At 34.0% G+C, this 14,492-nt stretch overlaps 1 protein-coding gene across 1 annotated transcript; it reads right to left on the reverse strand.

Annotated features, from left to right (window-relative positions):
* Nucleotides 1–343: 343 nt before the first annotated feature.
* LOC133824442 (uncharacterized) lies at nucleotides 344–2,578 on the reverse strand. The gene is made up of 4 exons (XM_062257325.1): nucleotides 1,338–2,578; nucleotides 997–1,236; nucleotides 815–868; nucleotides 344–431 (listed from the first exon to the last, which is right to left on the reverse strand). Exons 1-4 carry the CDS (start codon nucleotides 2,576–2,578, stop codon nucleotides 344–346), a joined length of 1,623 nt encoding a protein of 540 aa, XP_062113309.1.
* Nucleotides 2,579–14,492: the final 11,914 nt, after the last annotated feature.

The raw sequence follows: 14,492 nt of genomic DNA on the forward strand, positions 1-14,492 counted from the left end.
TAAGCGACCCAAAAATTGTCAACTATGATCTCACATGAAAGTGAGTTTGCTACTCTAATGATTATTTCAACATTTCTTGTTGTAATCAAAGAACCTTATACACCATGAACTCAAGTAATAACAAAACATGAAATACTTATAATCCTTCAAGAAGATTTATTATAGATCTGAACTCTTTCAAACAAAGTTTACAAAAACTTCTTACAAACAGAAATACAGAATATAGATTGAATGCACAAACCAATCAATCTACATACAACAATCAGTAATCAATTACGATCTAGAGCAAAACTTGACAGAGTACTTTCTTTGAATTCCCTTCAAAGACTTGACTGAACTCCCTTCAGTAGATGTCTGTACCAAGCTTTTCCTGCTCCTCTTCAAAAACCCCAAATAGATCACCGGCTTCTTCTTCAACCTCACGCTTATCTCTGCATCACAAAGAAAAGTACAAGAAACAATATCTAGGGTTTTTCTCCAAGAGTTAATCATTCTGTTTAGCACAATGATCTATATATAGAAAGGACAGAACCAAGTGACAATAGCTTGTCACGTGTGGACTGCCAGCTGGAAAATATCATTATTATTTTAACTAACAACTAACCTGTCAAAACAATGTTAACCCATCATTGTATTGAGATAAGACAGATCGAAACCTAGACAAGACATGATGCATAATTTTTTACAACAAAAAGAAAGACCTAAAAATTAACATTAACAATCTCCCCCTTTGACAAAAATTATGATCAATGCAGAAACAGAGTCAGTAAAACAAACACAGAAAAATAGCCAAAACAAAGATTACACAACCAACTTTTCAAACACAGCCATAACCTTCAAAGACATACAACCAACAGTATCCAAAAGTCTGAACATAAAAACTAAACAACAACTGAAAATATTAAACATCTCCAGTGATCATAATTGCAGCCCATATTACTTAGATGAAGGTCTATCTGGAGACTCCCCTGCACAAATGAGCCAGGAACAAGGGACTCCCCCTGAGATGAAGCACGAATTTGAGCCAACTGAGCCAAAACCCTCCTCTCAAATTGCAATGAGCGATGCCTATCCTTTTTGTAAGTAGTCACAAAATCATTAAAACTTGCACGAAACTGATGCAGATAATCAAACAGCATAAAACGCCAGCCAGAGGTTGGAAATCCAAGCAACACATGGTCAGAGGCTGGGTCAGGTGAAGGTAAAACCTGAGGAACTTTAAGACTGCGAAGATTGCTGTCAATGTTAGGAACAGATAAAAAGACTTCTTGAGCAGTAAACTCTAGAGAGATAGACAGAGCCAGCGATGAAGCAGACAAGGAAATGGTAAAATGGACCTTGTGCCACGAGCAACAACCTCATTATAAATTCGATCAAATATAAGTGTAGACAAGTCAATAGAAACGCCAGTGCCAACAGCAAACATAAAACGAGCCAGTGAAGTACCAACAGTAGACTTGTGAGTATTAGGCAACCAATTTGTGAGAGCAACTCGAAAGAGAAGTATATAAAATGATGTAAGAGCAGTAGCAGGAATGGCACCCTTACTATCAGGCCATTGAAAATCAGGAATACCAGTTAACTCAGCAGCAACCAAGTTTAAGTCAGTGGAAAAATCAGAGCAAAAAACAGGAGAGTTAACCACAGGCAAATTCAAAACTTTAGCAATAGTATATGGAGAAAAACGAAACCACTTGCCCCGAAAAAACACTTTAAACTGATTGGGATTAGAAGATTCTAAAAGATGTTTGTCAATATTAGAATAAATTTCCCGAACAAGATTCTGAGATGGCATGATCAGATTAGAGACCGAATTAACCCAACCCCTAGAAACCATGGACTCTTTAAAGCGAGGAAAATCATCTAAAACCACATTGGATTCCACATTTAACAGTCGAAAAGACATACGATCTTTGTATTTCTGAAACTTCCTAGAATTGAAAAAGAACATTAATGGGGGAAGGTCAGAACTTCCACTAGGGGGAGCAGATATTGAAGGATGAGGAGACTTGGGCAAAGATGTTTTTTTCTTTTTGACCACAGGAGAAGAATGAGGTTTTTTAGAACCCAAAGAAGACCTAGATTTTTTATGTTGGACCGAAGGAGAAGGAGAATGAGATGTAGAAGGTTGCTTAAGTTTTTTCCGAGGGAGAAGCAACTCAGAACCTAAAGACCTCTTTTTGGAAGAACCTTTGGACGACGAAGGTTGAGAAGGGATAGATGGTGAAGGAGAGGAAGACGCACTGACAAGGGTAGACGACTGAGACCGAGTGATACGTCTAAGAGGAAAGGATTTAGACGAGGGTTTATGAGCTACAGACTTAATGTTTCTACGCACAGATTTAACAGACCCAACAGCAGATTTAACATGCACAACCTCAGATGAAACTAGAGGAATACTAGGGATGACAGAGTCGGATGAATTACCTGAAGAGGGACCAATGGCAACAGCCACATTTGGACCGCTATCAGGGACGATCACAGGAGGAGAAAACTGAGAGACAGGCGAAGAATCCAACGAGGACCCAACGAGAACAGCAAGAACCTCACGAGGAGAGCCCACAATGTCAGAAGCCATCGAATGAGCAACAGCGAGAGATGAAACTCAAAAAAAAGGATGAAGAAGATGCATGAAAGAATAGTATGTATTTATAGACCCACAAAACCCTAAATCAATATGGAAAAAATAAATCAAAAAATCACTGTGCAACAAAACTAATAAAAGGCTCGGCCCAAAAACAAGAAAGAGAAGGTGAATAGACCCAAACTAATTGTGATATATCAAAGGGATTCTGAGATATGACAGACAGACCAAAAAAAAATAATCAGACCAGATGAGAAAAAAAAAAAAAAAGCAACAGAGAGCTCTTAAAAAAAATGATTAGAACAAAACCACTCATAACATAAAAATTTCAACAGGATGCTGAACCATAATTTTTCATGAGTGTGTGAAAAAGTGACCTCATGTGAGTCAAATGACTCACTCTCTCAAAAAAAACTCTCAAAAGAATTTCCCCTTTTTTTTATTTTTTTTTTTTTGAATTTTTTTTTTTTTTTTTTTAAAAAAACAACCAGCTATGGATTTCACTCTTGACCAGGGATGTAGCCGTATTCTCTAAGGCAGAAAATACTCAAGAAGAAGGAGCAAACTACTCAAGAGTAAATCTTATAAGAGAAAGCTCTTCCCATTGCACCTGACAAGGTAACCTTTTTAGCTGAGAAAAATTCAGGTTCGGATGAACACACAATCCTGGAAAAAAAATGAAATAAGAGTGTTCTAGATAAAGAAACTCAAATAGAGCAAACTCCAATGCATTTATGTAAATGAACAAAGGTCTGAGAGTTCAAAGCTTTGGTGAACAAATCTGCATATTGAGCTTCAGAAGACACATGAGATATCACAATTGATTTTGATTCTACCAATTCTCGAATAAAATGATACCGAATGTCAATATGTTTAGTCCTAGAATGCTGCACAGGATTTTTTGAAATATTAATGGCAATGGTATTATCACAATACATAAGTAAAGAGTTTTGAGGGTAACCATAATCAGCAAGCATCTTATTCATCCAGAGTAATTGAGTGCAACAACTGCCTGCTGCAATATATTCGGCTTCAGCAGTGGAAAGAGAAATATAATTTTGTTTCTTGCTGTGCCAAGATACAAGGTTGTTTCCCAGATAAAAACACCCTCCAGATGTACTTTTTCTATCATCTAAATTTCCAACCCAATCTGAGTCACTATATCCTACTAATGACATATTGGAATAATTTGTGTACCACAAACCAAATTCAACTGTACCAGCCACATATTTCATTATTCTCTTAACAAATGTAAGATGAGACTCAGTGGGTGAGGACTGATATCTAGCACACAAGTCAACACTAAAACAAATGTCAGGTCTACTAGCGGTCAAATAAAGAAGACTCCCTATCATACTACGAAAAAGTGTTGGATCTATAGGTTTGCCTGACATGTCTTTAGTAAGTTTAGAGGTTGTGCCTATAGGAGTTCTAGCATGATTAGAATGTTCCAGACCAAATTTTTTTAACATGTTAAGAGTATATTTCGACTGGGAAACAAAAATTCCAGTGGATAACTGCTTGATCTGTAATCCTAGGAAAAATGAAAGATCACCTATCATGCTCATCTCAAATTCGGACTGCATTAACTCAACAAAATTATTTATAGCAACAGGGCAAGTAGATCCAAAAATGATATCATCTACTTAAATTTGAGCTATGAATATACCTGGATGCAAATGTCTGATAAACAGAGTTTTATCTGCATTTCCCCTGACAAATCCATTGCTGAGAAGAAAAGAGGTTAACATGTCATACCAAGCTCTGGGTGCCTGTTTTAGTCCATATAATGCCCTTTTTAATTTGTAGACATGATCTGGTAAATGAGGATCAGTAAATCCCATTGGTTGTTCCACAAACACTTCTTCTTGAAGAATGCCATTCAAAAAGGCACTTTTAACATCCATTTGATGTAGCTTCATTTTGAGGTGACATGCAATAGCTAGAAGCATACGAATGGATTCAAGACGAGCTACTGAAGCAAATGTTTCGTCAAAATCAAGACCCTCCACCTGATTATATCCTTGAGCTACTAGACGAGCCTTATTTCTAGTAATATTTCCAAACTCATCTGACTTGTTCCAGTTCTTCCTACATTGCACCGATCCAATGTTCATCTAGAAAGGCCTCCTTGGCAGATTTCGGTTCTAACAAGGATAGATAACATGAGTGACTAATTTCACTTGCAGCTTTTTGCCTAGTCACCATGCGGCCAGCTGGATTACCAATAATGACTTTTGGAGGATGAGCTTTTAGAATCCATGAAGGAGGACCATTTTTGTACAATCGAGCATGAGATGGCACCACTGTATCTGAACTAGTAGACTCTTCAGGATCAGAACTGGGAGGAGATTCATCTCCAAAATTATTAGATTGATCAGATGAAGATGTTCCAACTGACTAGGAAGGGGAAGCAAGTTCTTCAGTGACAGGCTCAGTGGGAACAACTGGTGGAACAGATAGAACAGGGGGGTCATCATCTTCACTAGATGCAACTTTATCCTCAGATTCATCAAATCTCACATTTACAGACTCCATGACGGTATGAGTGCGCTTGTTGAAAATTCGATAGGCTCTACTGTTTACTGCATACCCTAGAAATATTCCTTCATCACTCCTTGGTTCAAATTTGGCCAGATGATCTCTATCATTCATAATAAAGCACTTACATCCGAAGATATGAAGGTGAGCTAGATTTGGTGTCTTACCCTTCCAAATTTCATAGGCTGTCTGAGTTGTTCCTGTTCTGAGATGAACTTGGTTGCTAATATAACAAGCTGTATTTACTGCTTCTGCCCAAAAATGAGTGGCAATCTTCTTTCCACAGAGCATTACCCGAGCCATTTCTTGAAGAGTTCTATTTTTCCTCTCAACTACACCATTCTGTTGTGGAGTTTTAGGAGCTGAGAACTCATGAGCAATACCGAGATGATCACAAAATTCAGCAAAAAGATTATTCTCAAATTTCTTCCTATGATCACTCCTTACCCTGTAAACTTTCATAACCTTTTGGATTTTTTCATTTTGAAGTTTAAGGACAAGAGCATAAAATACTCTAAACGTATCAGACTTTTCTCTGATAAAGTTTACCCATGAGTATCTAGAATAATCATCTACACAAACCATCACATATCTTTTCCCACTTATGCTCTCTGTCTGCATGGATCCCATCAAGTCCACATGTAAGAGTTCTAAAACTCTTGAAGTCTGCAGAAACTTCACTGTAGGATGAGTGACTCTTGTTTGTTTACCTAATTGACATGGCCCACACACCTTTTCTCGACTGATTTTACACTCTGGAACCCCCCTAACTACCTTGAGCTTGATCAGTTTGTGAAGATCTCTGTAGTTTAGATGACCCATTCTATGATGCCACAAATCCGATTTTTCCATAACAGTTCTATTACACAAAACTTCACTATCCAGCTTATAACAATTGTCAATTGATATTTTCCCTGTTAAAATTGTACTTCCATCTGACGAAACAACAGAACAACAACTGTTAGAAAAATTCACTAAATATCCTGAATCACACAGCTGACTTATACTGATCAAGTTTGCTTTCAACCCCTCAACGTATAGAACATCCTTCAAAGATGGAAGATTCTTCAAAACAAGTTCCCCTTTTCCTTGGATAGCACCTTTGTTCCCATCACCAAACGTAACAGCTCCTTCTATCTTATCTTGGTAGTTGATCAATAGGTGTTGGTTTCCAGTCATGTGATGTGAACAACCACTATCAAAATACCACTGGTCATCCTTAAATGCAAATAGAGATATATGAGCCACACAAACTTTTGTATCCTCAGAACTTGTGTTAGGACAAATGTCAAAAGGAACATGAACAATCTTCTCTGAAGACTTCAATCCCTCCTTTCTATCAATTAACTTTTGGAGATAGCTTTGTAACTTGAAACACTTTGGACGTATATGACCACGTTTGTTGCAGAAATGATAGACAGGAACAAATCTTCCACTAGTTAAATTTTTTTGTATACTTGGCCTGCTCCAGGATTCATCTTCTTGAGACTGAAAATTTGTAGATAAAACTGCATTTGACTGACGACTTTTGGAAGAAGAGGGATCATCAATCAGAGTCTCCTTTCCACATTTATTTAGAAGCCTTACCTTGGTTCGATACCCCTCTACTCCTAATTCATCACGAGGTTTTTTAACTTTCAAAGCTTCAAATCTTAAGGCCTGCAACTGCACATTTTTATCGTCAACCTCCCTTAGCAATCTTTTGACTTTTCCCTCAAGATTTTTATTAACCAGAATTAATTCTTGATTTCTTCCTTCAACCTGCTTTACCTTCTTGATCATAGTCACCCATTGTTCATATGCAGATTGTTGATCCATACTTTCTACATCAGATTCTCCAGACTCTTCATTCTCACTTTCATCCTTACGATTTGATGAGGCCATAAATGCAACCACACATTTATCTTGATCTGAGTATTCACTGCAAGATTCTTCTTTCTCCTCATCACTGTCACTCCAAGTTACTGCCATTGCCTTCTTCTTCTTTAGAGTATTGGCACATTTAGCTTGAATGTGACCAAAACCATCACATTCACGACACTGAATTCCACTATTTTTCCTCTCCTGTGAAGTCACAGATCTTTGATTAAAGGGCATAATCTTTTTGGGACCATTTTATTTCCCACCAAGATTACCTCTCCTCATATTTCTTTTCAGGAACTTGGCGAATTTTTTCGTAAGAAATGCCACTTTATCTTCAATCAAGCATTCTAACATATCATCCTTCTCTACCTCCTCTTTATGTATGAATGCAAGGCTGTTGCTGCCCTTATCCTTTTCTTTTTCATTTTTCTCTTTGCCCCATCGTTTTAAAGTCATCTCATAGTTTTGTAAAGAACCTATCAGCTCATCAAGATCCAGTTCCTCTACATCATGTACCTCTTCAATAGAGGTAATTTTTTCTTTAAAAGCTCTTGGCAAGACAGCTAGAACCTTTCTGACCAGTTTCCTGTATGAGTAAGTCTTTCCAAGAGCATAAGACTCATTTGAGATGTCACATAATTTGGCATGAAACTCTGCAACAGTCTCTCCATCCTCCATATTCAAGTTCTCAAACTGAGTAGCTAGAGCCCTTAATCTTGCTTTCTTGACAGCTTGAGTCCCTTCATTCTTTGTCTTCAATTTTTCCCAAGCCTCCTTAGCAATTTCACAGTTGGCTATGACTTTCATCTGATTTGTAGAGACTGCATTGAAAATAGCATGAAGAGCTTTGGAGTTGAAATTCGCCTTCTCAATCTCGGTTTCAGACCATTCACTCATTGGTTTAACAATTTCAACCCTATTTTCAGTAATACTTGGAGCTTTCCATCCATCCACCACAGCCATCCAGACTCTTTCGTCCATAGCTCTCAGAAAAGCCCTCATCTTGGTTTTCCAGTAGGGATAATTTGACCCTTCTAACATAGGAGGTCTAGAAGTAGATCCCCCTTCTCTGAACATGTCCATTTTAACCTGCACACAAGATAAACAGATACAACACGAAAAAGAACAGACAGAACAAGAATTTCCCAAAAAAACAGAGTCACACAAAAATCACTAAAGCAAATAAACCCAAAGAAAAATATCAAACAGATAGAGATCGATCTTTAGTAACCATGCTTTGATACCAATTTGAAAGTGGGTTTGCTACTCTAATGACTATTTCAACATTTCTTGTTGTAATCAAAGAACCTTATACACCATGAACTCAAGTAATAACAGAACATGAAATACTTATAATCCTTCAAGAAGATTTATTATAAATCTGAACTCTTTCAAACAAAGTTTACAAAAACTTCTTACAAACAGAAATACAGAATATAGATTGAATGCACAAACCAATCAATCTACATACAACAATCAGTAATCAATTACGATCTAAAGCAAAACTTGACAGAGTACTTTCTTTGAACTCCCTTCAAAGACTTGACTGAACTCCCTTCAGTAGATGTCTGTACCAAGCTTTTCCTGCTCCTCTTCAAAAACCCCAAATAGATCACCAGCTTCTTCTTCAACCTCACGCTTATCTCTGCATCACAAAGAAAAGTACAAGAAACAAGATCTAGGGTTTTTCTCCAAGAGTTAATCATTCTGTTTAGCACAATGATCTATATATAGAAAGGACAGAACCAAGTGACAATAGCTTGTCACGTGTGGACTGCCAGCTGGAAAAGATCATTATTATTTTAACTAACAACTAACCTGTCAAAACAATGTTAACCCTTCATAGTATTGAGATAAGACAGATCGAAACCTAGACAAGACAAGATGCATAATTTTTGACAACAAAAAGCAAGAACTAAAAATTAACATTAACATCACATATTATTATTTAATATATTATTTTATAATTATAAATATTGTCACACTAAATTTTTTAAATTCATATATTAATATAAATAAATATTATATTAAATTTAAGTAGACGAAATTTAAATGAGCTTATAAAATGACATAATCATAATTAATTAATCTAACATAATTAAAATGATTTCCAAATTTTGACTATATGCGCTCCACCAAGTCAGCCTGAAGATTGTGATGAATGTTTCTGTCACGAATTTCACAATTTCTTTGAAACATTGTCGGGAAGTCAGAAATAGGTCCATCCAATACTTCAACCGTTGGGGTGTCAGCGGGGCATTCATCATAATTAAAATCAAACAAACTCTCATATGCATATCTTTCATCCTCAACAATAATGTTGTGCATTATGATGCATGCATACATAATATCTTTGAGAACATCTCTTTCCCAAAAACATGTTGGTCCTCGTACAATAACAAAGCAAGATTGAAGTACTCTGGATGCTCGCTCAACATCTTAGCGTACCACTTCTTAGCATCACGCAAATAATTTTCTTTTCTCTCCTTGAGCCAGGGGGATAGTTTTAACAAATGTACCCCACTCTGGATAGATGCCATCTGCTAGATAGTACCCCTTGTTGTATTGTGTGTCATTTATCATAAACTCAACTCTTGGAGCTTGCTCTTGTAAGATGTCAATGAATAATGGGGATTTATTTAACACGTTGATATCATTATTGGATCCTGTAACACCAAAAAATGAATGTCTACTACTTCGAGCATGATTGTTGGCCTACCGTGATCACCTCGCGTGAATTGGCCTTTCCATGCAACTAGATAATTTTTCCATTCCTAGTGCATACAATCAATGTTTCCCAACATGTCTGCAAAACCACACACCTCCCCCATTTGAAGTAAGGGGCAAATGTCCCCAGCATTAGGTCGTCTCAAATATTTGGTCCCAAAAATCTCATTCACTCCCGAACGAAATTGACTAGGTATTCAATAGTGGTGGTTTAACAAATTCGAACATACTCATCAACATAATTAGTAGGCACTCTGTATGCCAACATTCGCATAGCAGCGATACACTTTTGTAATGGTGAAAGCCCCCTTCTACCTACTGCATCAAACCTCATCTAGAAATACTCCAAATGCTTTTCTAGAGCTTGCACTATGCTTAGGAATACGTGTCTACGCATTCTAAATCTTCTTCGAAATTGATATTTTGTATACACTGGTTCATCAGAAAATTAGTCATCGAACAAACGTTGGCATCCTACACGACCCCTATCAATGTTGAGCTACCCCGTTCATGGAATCTTTGAAATATTGATCATCATGATCGTCAGTACACTCTGCAATTATGATATCGTCTAGGATCATATTGTCGTGTGGATTCGGAGAATTTGGTGAATCCATTGTCGAACTTAGAGTATGTGATATTTGGGAATGAAAGATGAATGAATGAGTAAAATGAAGGATGGAATGGAGAGCTGAGTAAAAGGAACGTTGAAATTTGGTATTTATAGACATGGTGACATATATAGTTGTTAAAATGTAGTCGCTAAAATATAGCCGTTAAAATTTAGTCGTTTAAATGTAGCCGTTAAAATATAGTCGTTAAAATGTAGTCGTTAAAATTTAGTCCTTTAAATGTAGCCATTAAAATATAATCGTTAAAAGATAGGTGTTAAAATATAGTCATAATTCACTCACTAAATAATAAAGGAAATTTATTTAAATAAAATAATACATAATAATGTGATTGATAAAAATACATAGCAATTACAACTTCAGGATATTAGTCTTAATATAAGAACACAAGTTTTCATGATCTTTCTTTTGCTCATGAGTCATATGTGACGTGTCCATGATGAGATAATCCATGTATTTTGTCATCCTATTATCTTATGCCTTTTTCTCCCTTATCTCCACCAGTTTCTCCAATTCAAATGCTTTATGCTCACTAATCTCTATAAATCTAGTATGTGTCTCTCTTTTTTCCTTCCCTTTTCTCTCTGCTGCCCTTTAGCCAGTTGGGCGCACTTCACGTACTTCATCATCACTGATGTTTGCATTGGACGGTGAATTATATGCCCCTAATTATAATACCTTTGTTCTCTTACCACCTTTTGGTTGGTACATTGTATTCCATTTTGGCTCGTCCTTTAGCAATCTTCAACAGTCTACAAGCAGAAAATTTGAGTTGTTATTTTGAAATTTATACATTTGATGTGCATTCTCAAGAATTTTCTCATTAGACTGACCATTGTGATGTGCTTGTTGTACTCGCTTATAACACTCATTGAAACGCGCCACATTTTGATTCATCTTATTCCAATGTATTTGCATTGCCTTACAGTTCTTGTTTGGTCACCTTTTTGGTTAGTGTTGTAGTATTCTGCGACCCGAGCCCAGAAGTTTGGTCATTCCCCACGATGGCATCCTTAGATGTATTGAGTCATCCACTTATTAGAAGTATAGATGCTTCCTTGCTCCATTTGACTTTACCTTTATGGCTTGATTTATCTTCATTGTGTAGAACTACATTTTCCAACCCTTCAACACCATGTTCAGGTTGGGTTTCAGAGACAGATGTCGATGACATTTCACGATTCAAATCAATACTAGAATTTTCCATACCTGGCCTATAATTTCTTGAAACCATTTCGGGTTGGTGTAGGAAAGGTGTATGAAAGACAATATGGTAGTGAATTTCCTGGTGTGAATAATGGAGAATTTTGAGGACATGAGAAAATTTTGAGAATTTGAAAATTTTGGTTAAAATGAGAATATTGAAAATTTGGAGTTGGGGATTAATAGTGGGAGAATTTTGAAAATTTTGATTGAATTAAGACATTGAAATTTTGGATTTTGGGGGTTGGTATGTGGAGAACTTGATGAATTTTGAAAAATTTGGGAATATTAAATATTTGGATTTTGCAAGTTGGTATGTGGAGAATTTGGGGAATCCATTGATATGAAAAGAAAATTTGTGATATTTATAATTTTGAAGAAGAATGTATGAAATTTTGTGAAAAATGAATGAAATTGATGAGTATTTATAGAAGAAAAAAATAAATAAATTATGTGATAAAAGAAAAACCAACAGCAAATAAAAAATGGTCACAATTTGGACCGTTTTTTATTTTACAAGAGTGTAATGTTACATTATATATCTCTTCTATATAATAAGTGTGTAGATAATGGAAATTCTTTGTTTTAATAGTTTTTTATTTTTTAATGTTAACTTTAACGAAATATTCTTATATTTAACCGAATATTCTTATATTTAACTGTAGTTTGTAAACACTTAAAATTAAATTAAATAAAATAAATAATTAAAAAAATTAAAATATGATATTTTTAAGATATTTTACAATGATAATTATTTAAAAATAATAAATAATTAAACAAATTAAAATATGATATTTTTCAGATATTTTACAATGATAATTATTTAAAAATAATAAAATCATATGTTTTATAATTTAAATAAAATTTGATTAAATTTAAACTCACTTACTAGAATAATATCATATTATCATATAATATAATCTAATGTAAATTAGCAACAAATTGTTTTTTTTTAAATCAGCAAGAAATTTAAATTTAAAATCTACCTATAATATTTAAAATTACATTAAATATATAATATATAATTTCTTCTATTGTCACTCCCAAATTTAAAAACTAGAACAAATATAAGCTTAAACAAAAATAAATAAATTATTTAATTAAAATAAGATATTTGTTTCAAAATTTATATGACATTAATATAAATTTTCTAAATAAAATTAAGCAAAATGTGCACATTGCACGTTGCTTGTATCTGATTTATATTAATATATATATATGTGTATAATTAAAAAAAAAAAAAATGGAAAGCACCATTGCACTAATGTTAAAGCTCTCATCTCAAGTAGCCTGGGAGAGAAAGTCAACAAACCATACCTTTGGCAATAAACATTGGAATTGCTCTTACTAGTACTACCATAGGAGTAGAGCCCTTTGGTTTAGCAATATAAAAATTTATAAAACTGATGGATTAACAATATATATTAGCTTTTTGTATCATTCTCTTATCCGTGACAAAAGAAAAATATTTGAGATTTCGAATATAACGTGTTTGGGTTATGTCAATATTCCTACTTTGGTATAAGGTAAGAGAAGAAAGAGTGTAATTCCAGCTCATAGATATATACAAACTGAAAAGCGTTTAAATTAACTTGGGTCAAATTTTGAGTTGGTTCATGAGATAATACTAGCTGAAAATAAGTCATGAGATAACGTTTAAGAATAGTAGATATATCCATATTAAATAAGTTAAATTGATCCAGTACTACGTTGTAATTGCGGTATTGTCTTTCTTTCCTATCACACATTTTACGTGTTCTTTGCCCAAAATATTAATTTTGTAGGTAATAACGGAAAGCTGAGACAAGCATGAGAAATTCATTTTGTCTAATGGCAAAAGCAAAGGAAATAATAAAATTCATAATTTTGTTATGTGTGTGTGTTAATGGCACTTCGGAATTTTTATTCCTAATTATGAGTTAATAACTTATTCTCATTTTAGGATAATAATTTACACGGGGAATTAACTTCCAATTTCTTCTAAGAATAGTTGTTAAAAAGTTGCTTCTTTTCATTTCGGTCCCTGCAAATTAATTTATAAGGAAACACAATGGGTGCCAAATTTGAGATATGTTAAGAACCCTAAGAAAAATCATTGGCCTCGAAGGAGGTTGTTAGAATCTTCTTGTATATGTTTTTGAGAGAAAATAAACTTATGATTAATCTTTCAGCATCTTTTAGATGGTTGATGTGGACCAATTACCATAAAGTTTGAATGATAAATGAATACTAAACAGTTAGTATGAAAATACTATATTTTTAATGGGAAATCTACAAAAAAATGTACTAAAAGTAAAAATATATATATATATGTGAAAAATACGGTGTATTACAAAAATATGGAGTAACAAAAATGTCACACAGAGTGACAAAATCATAAATAAAAGTGGTAAAATACAATTTTTTGTGACCAACATTTCCAAACTTATAAATATTTGTTACATGTTTGTAAATGATATTTACAAAAATCAGTTATAGAATTGTAGATTTTTTTTTAGATAAAACTTATAAACAAATTCGTAACTAAATTTTTTATTTTTGTAACAATACTTTACCAATCTAGTTTTACAACTAAGATATTTTTGTAACCAACATTTATGAAAATATTTTATAATTAAGAAATCACAAATAAAATATACATAAAAATATTATACTTTTCCATATTGTTACAATATTGTACCAAAAAATTACAGGAACCATCATATTTATGCTATACAACTTTAAAATATAAATTTAAGATATTTATTATTTATAAAACATTTTATTGAGTATATATATATAAGTGCACTCTTAATGGTTACTACTCATGTACTCATGAATGGTTACTTTAATATTAACCATTGAATTAAAATCAATAGTCCATATTTATAGTTGTTAATTAATATTTCTAAAAATAAAATTTAATTTTTTCAAATTTTTGGAAAGGTTACGTAATGAAAAAA

The sequence above is a fragment of the Humulus lupulus genome, chromosome 3 (genome assembly GCF_963169125.1).
Source record: "Humulus lupulus chromosome 3, drHumLupu1.1, whole genome shotgun sequence".
In the NCBI taxonomy this organism is placed as follows: Eukaryota; Viridiplantae; Streptophyta; class Magnoliopsida; order Rosales; family Cannabaceae; genus Humulus; species Humulus lupulus.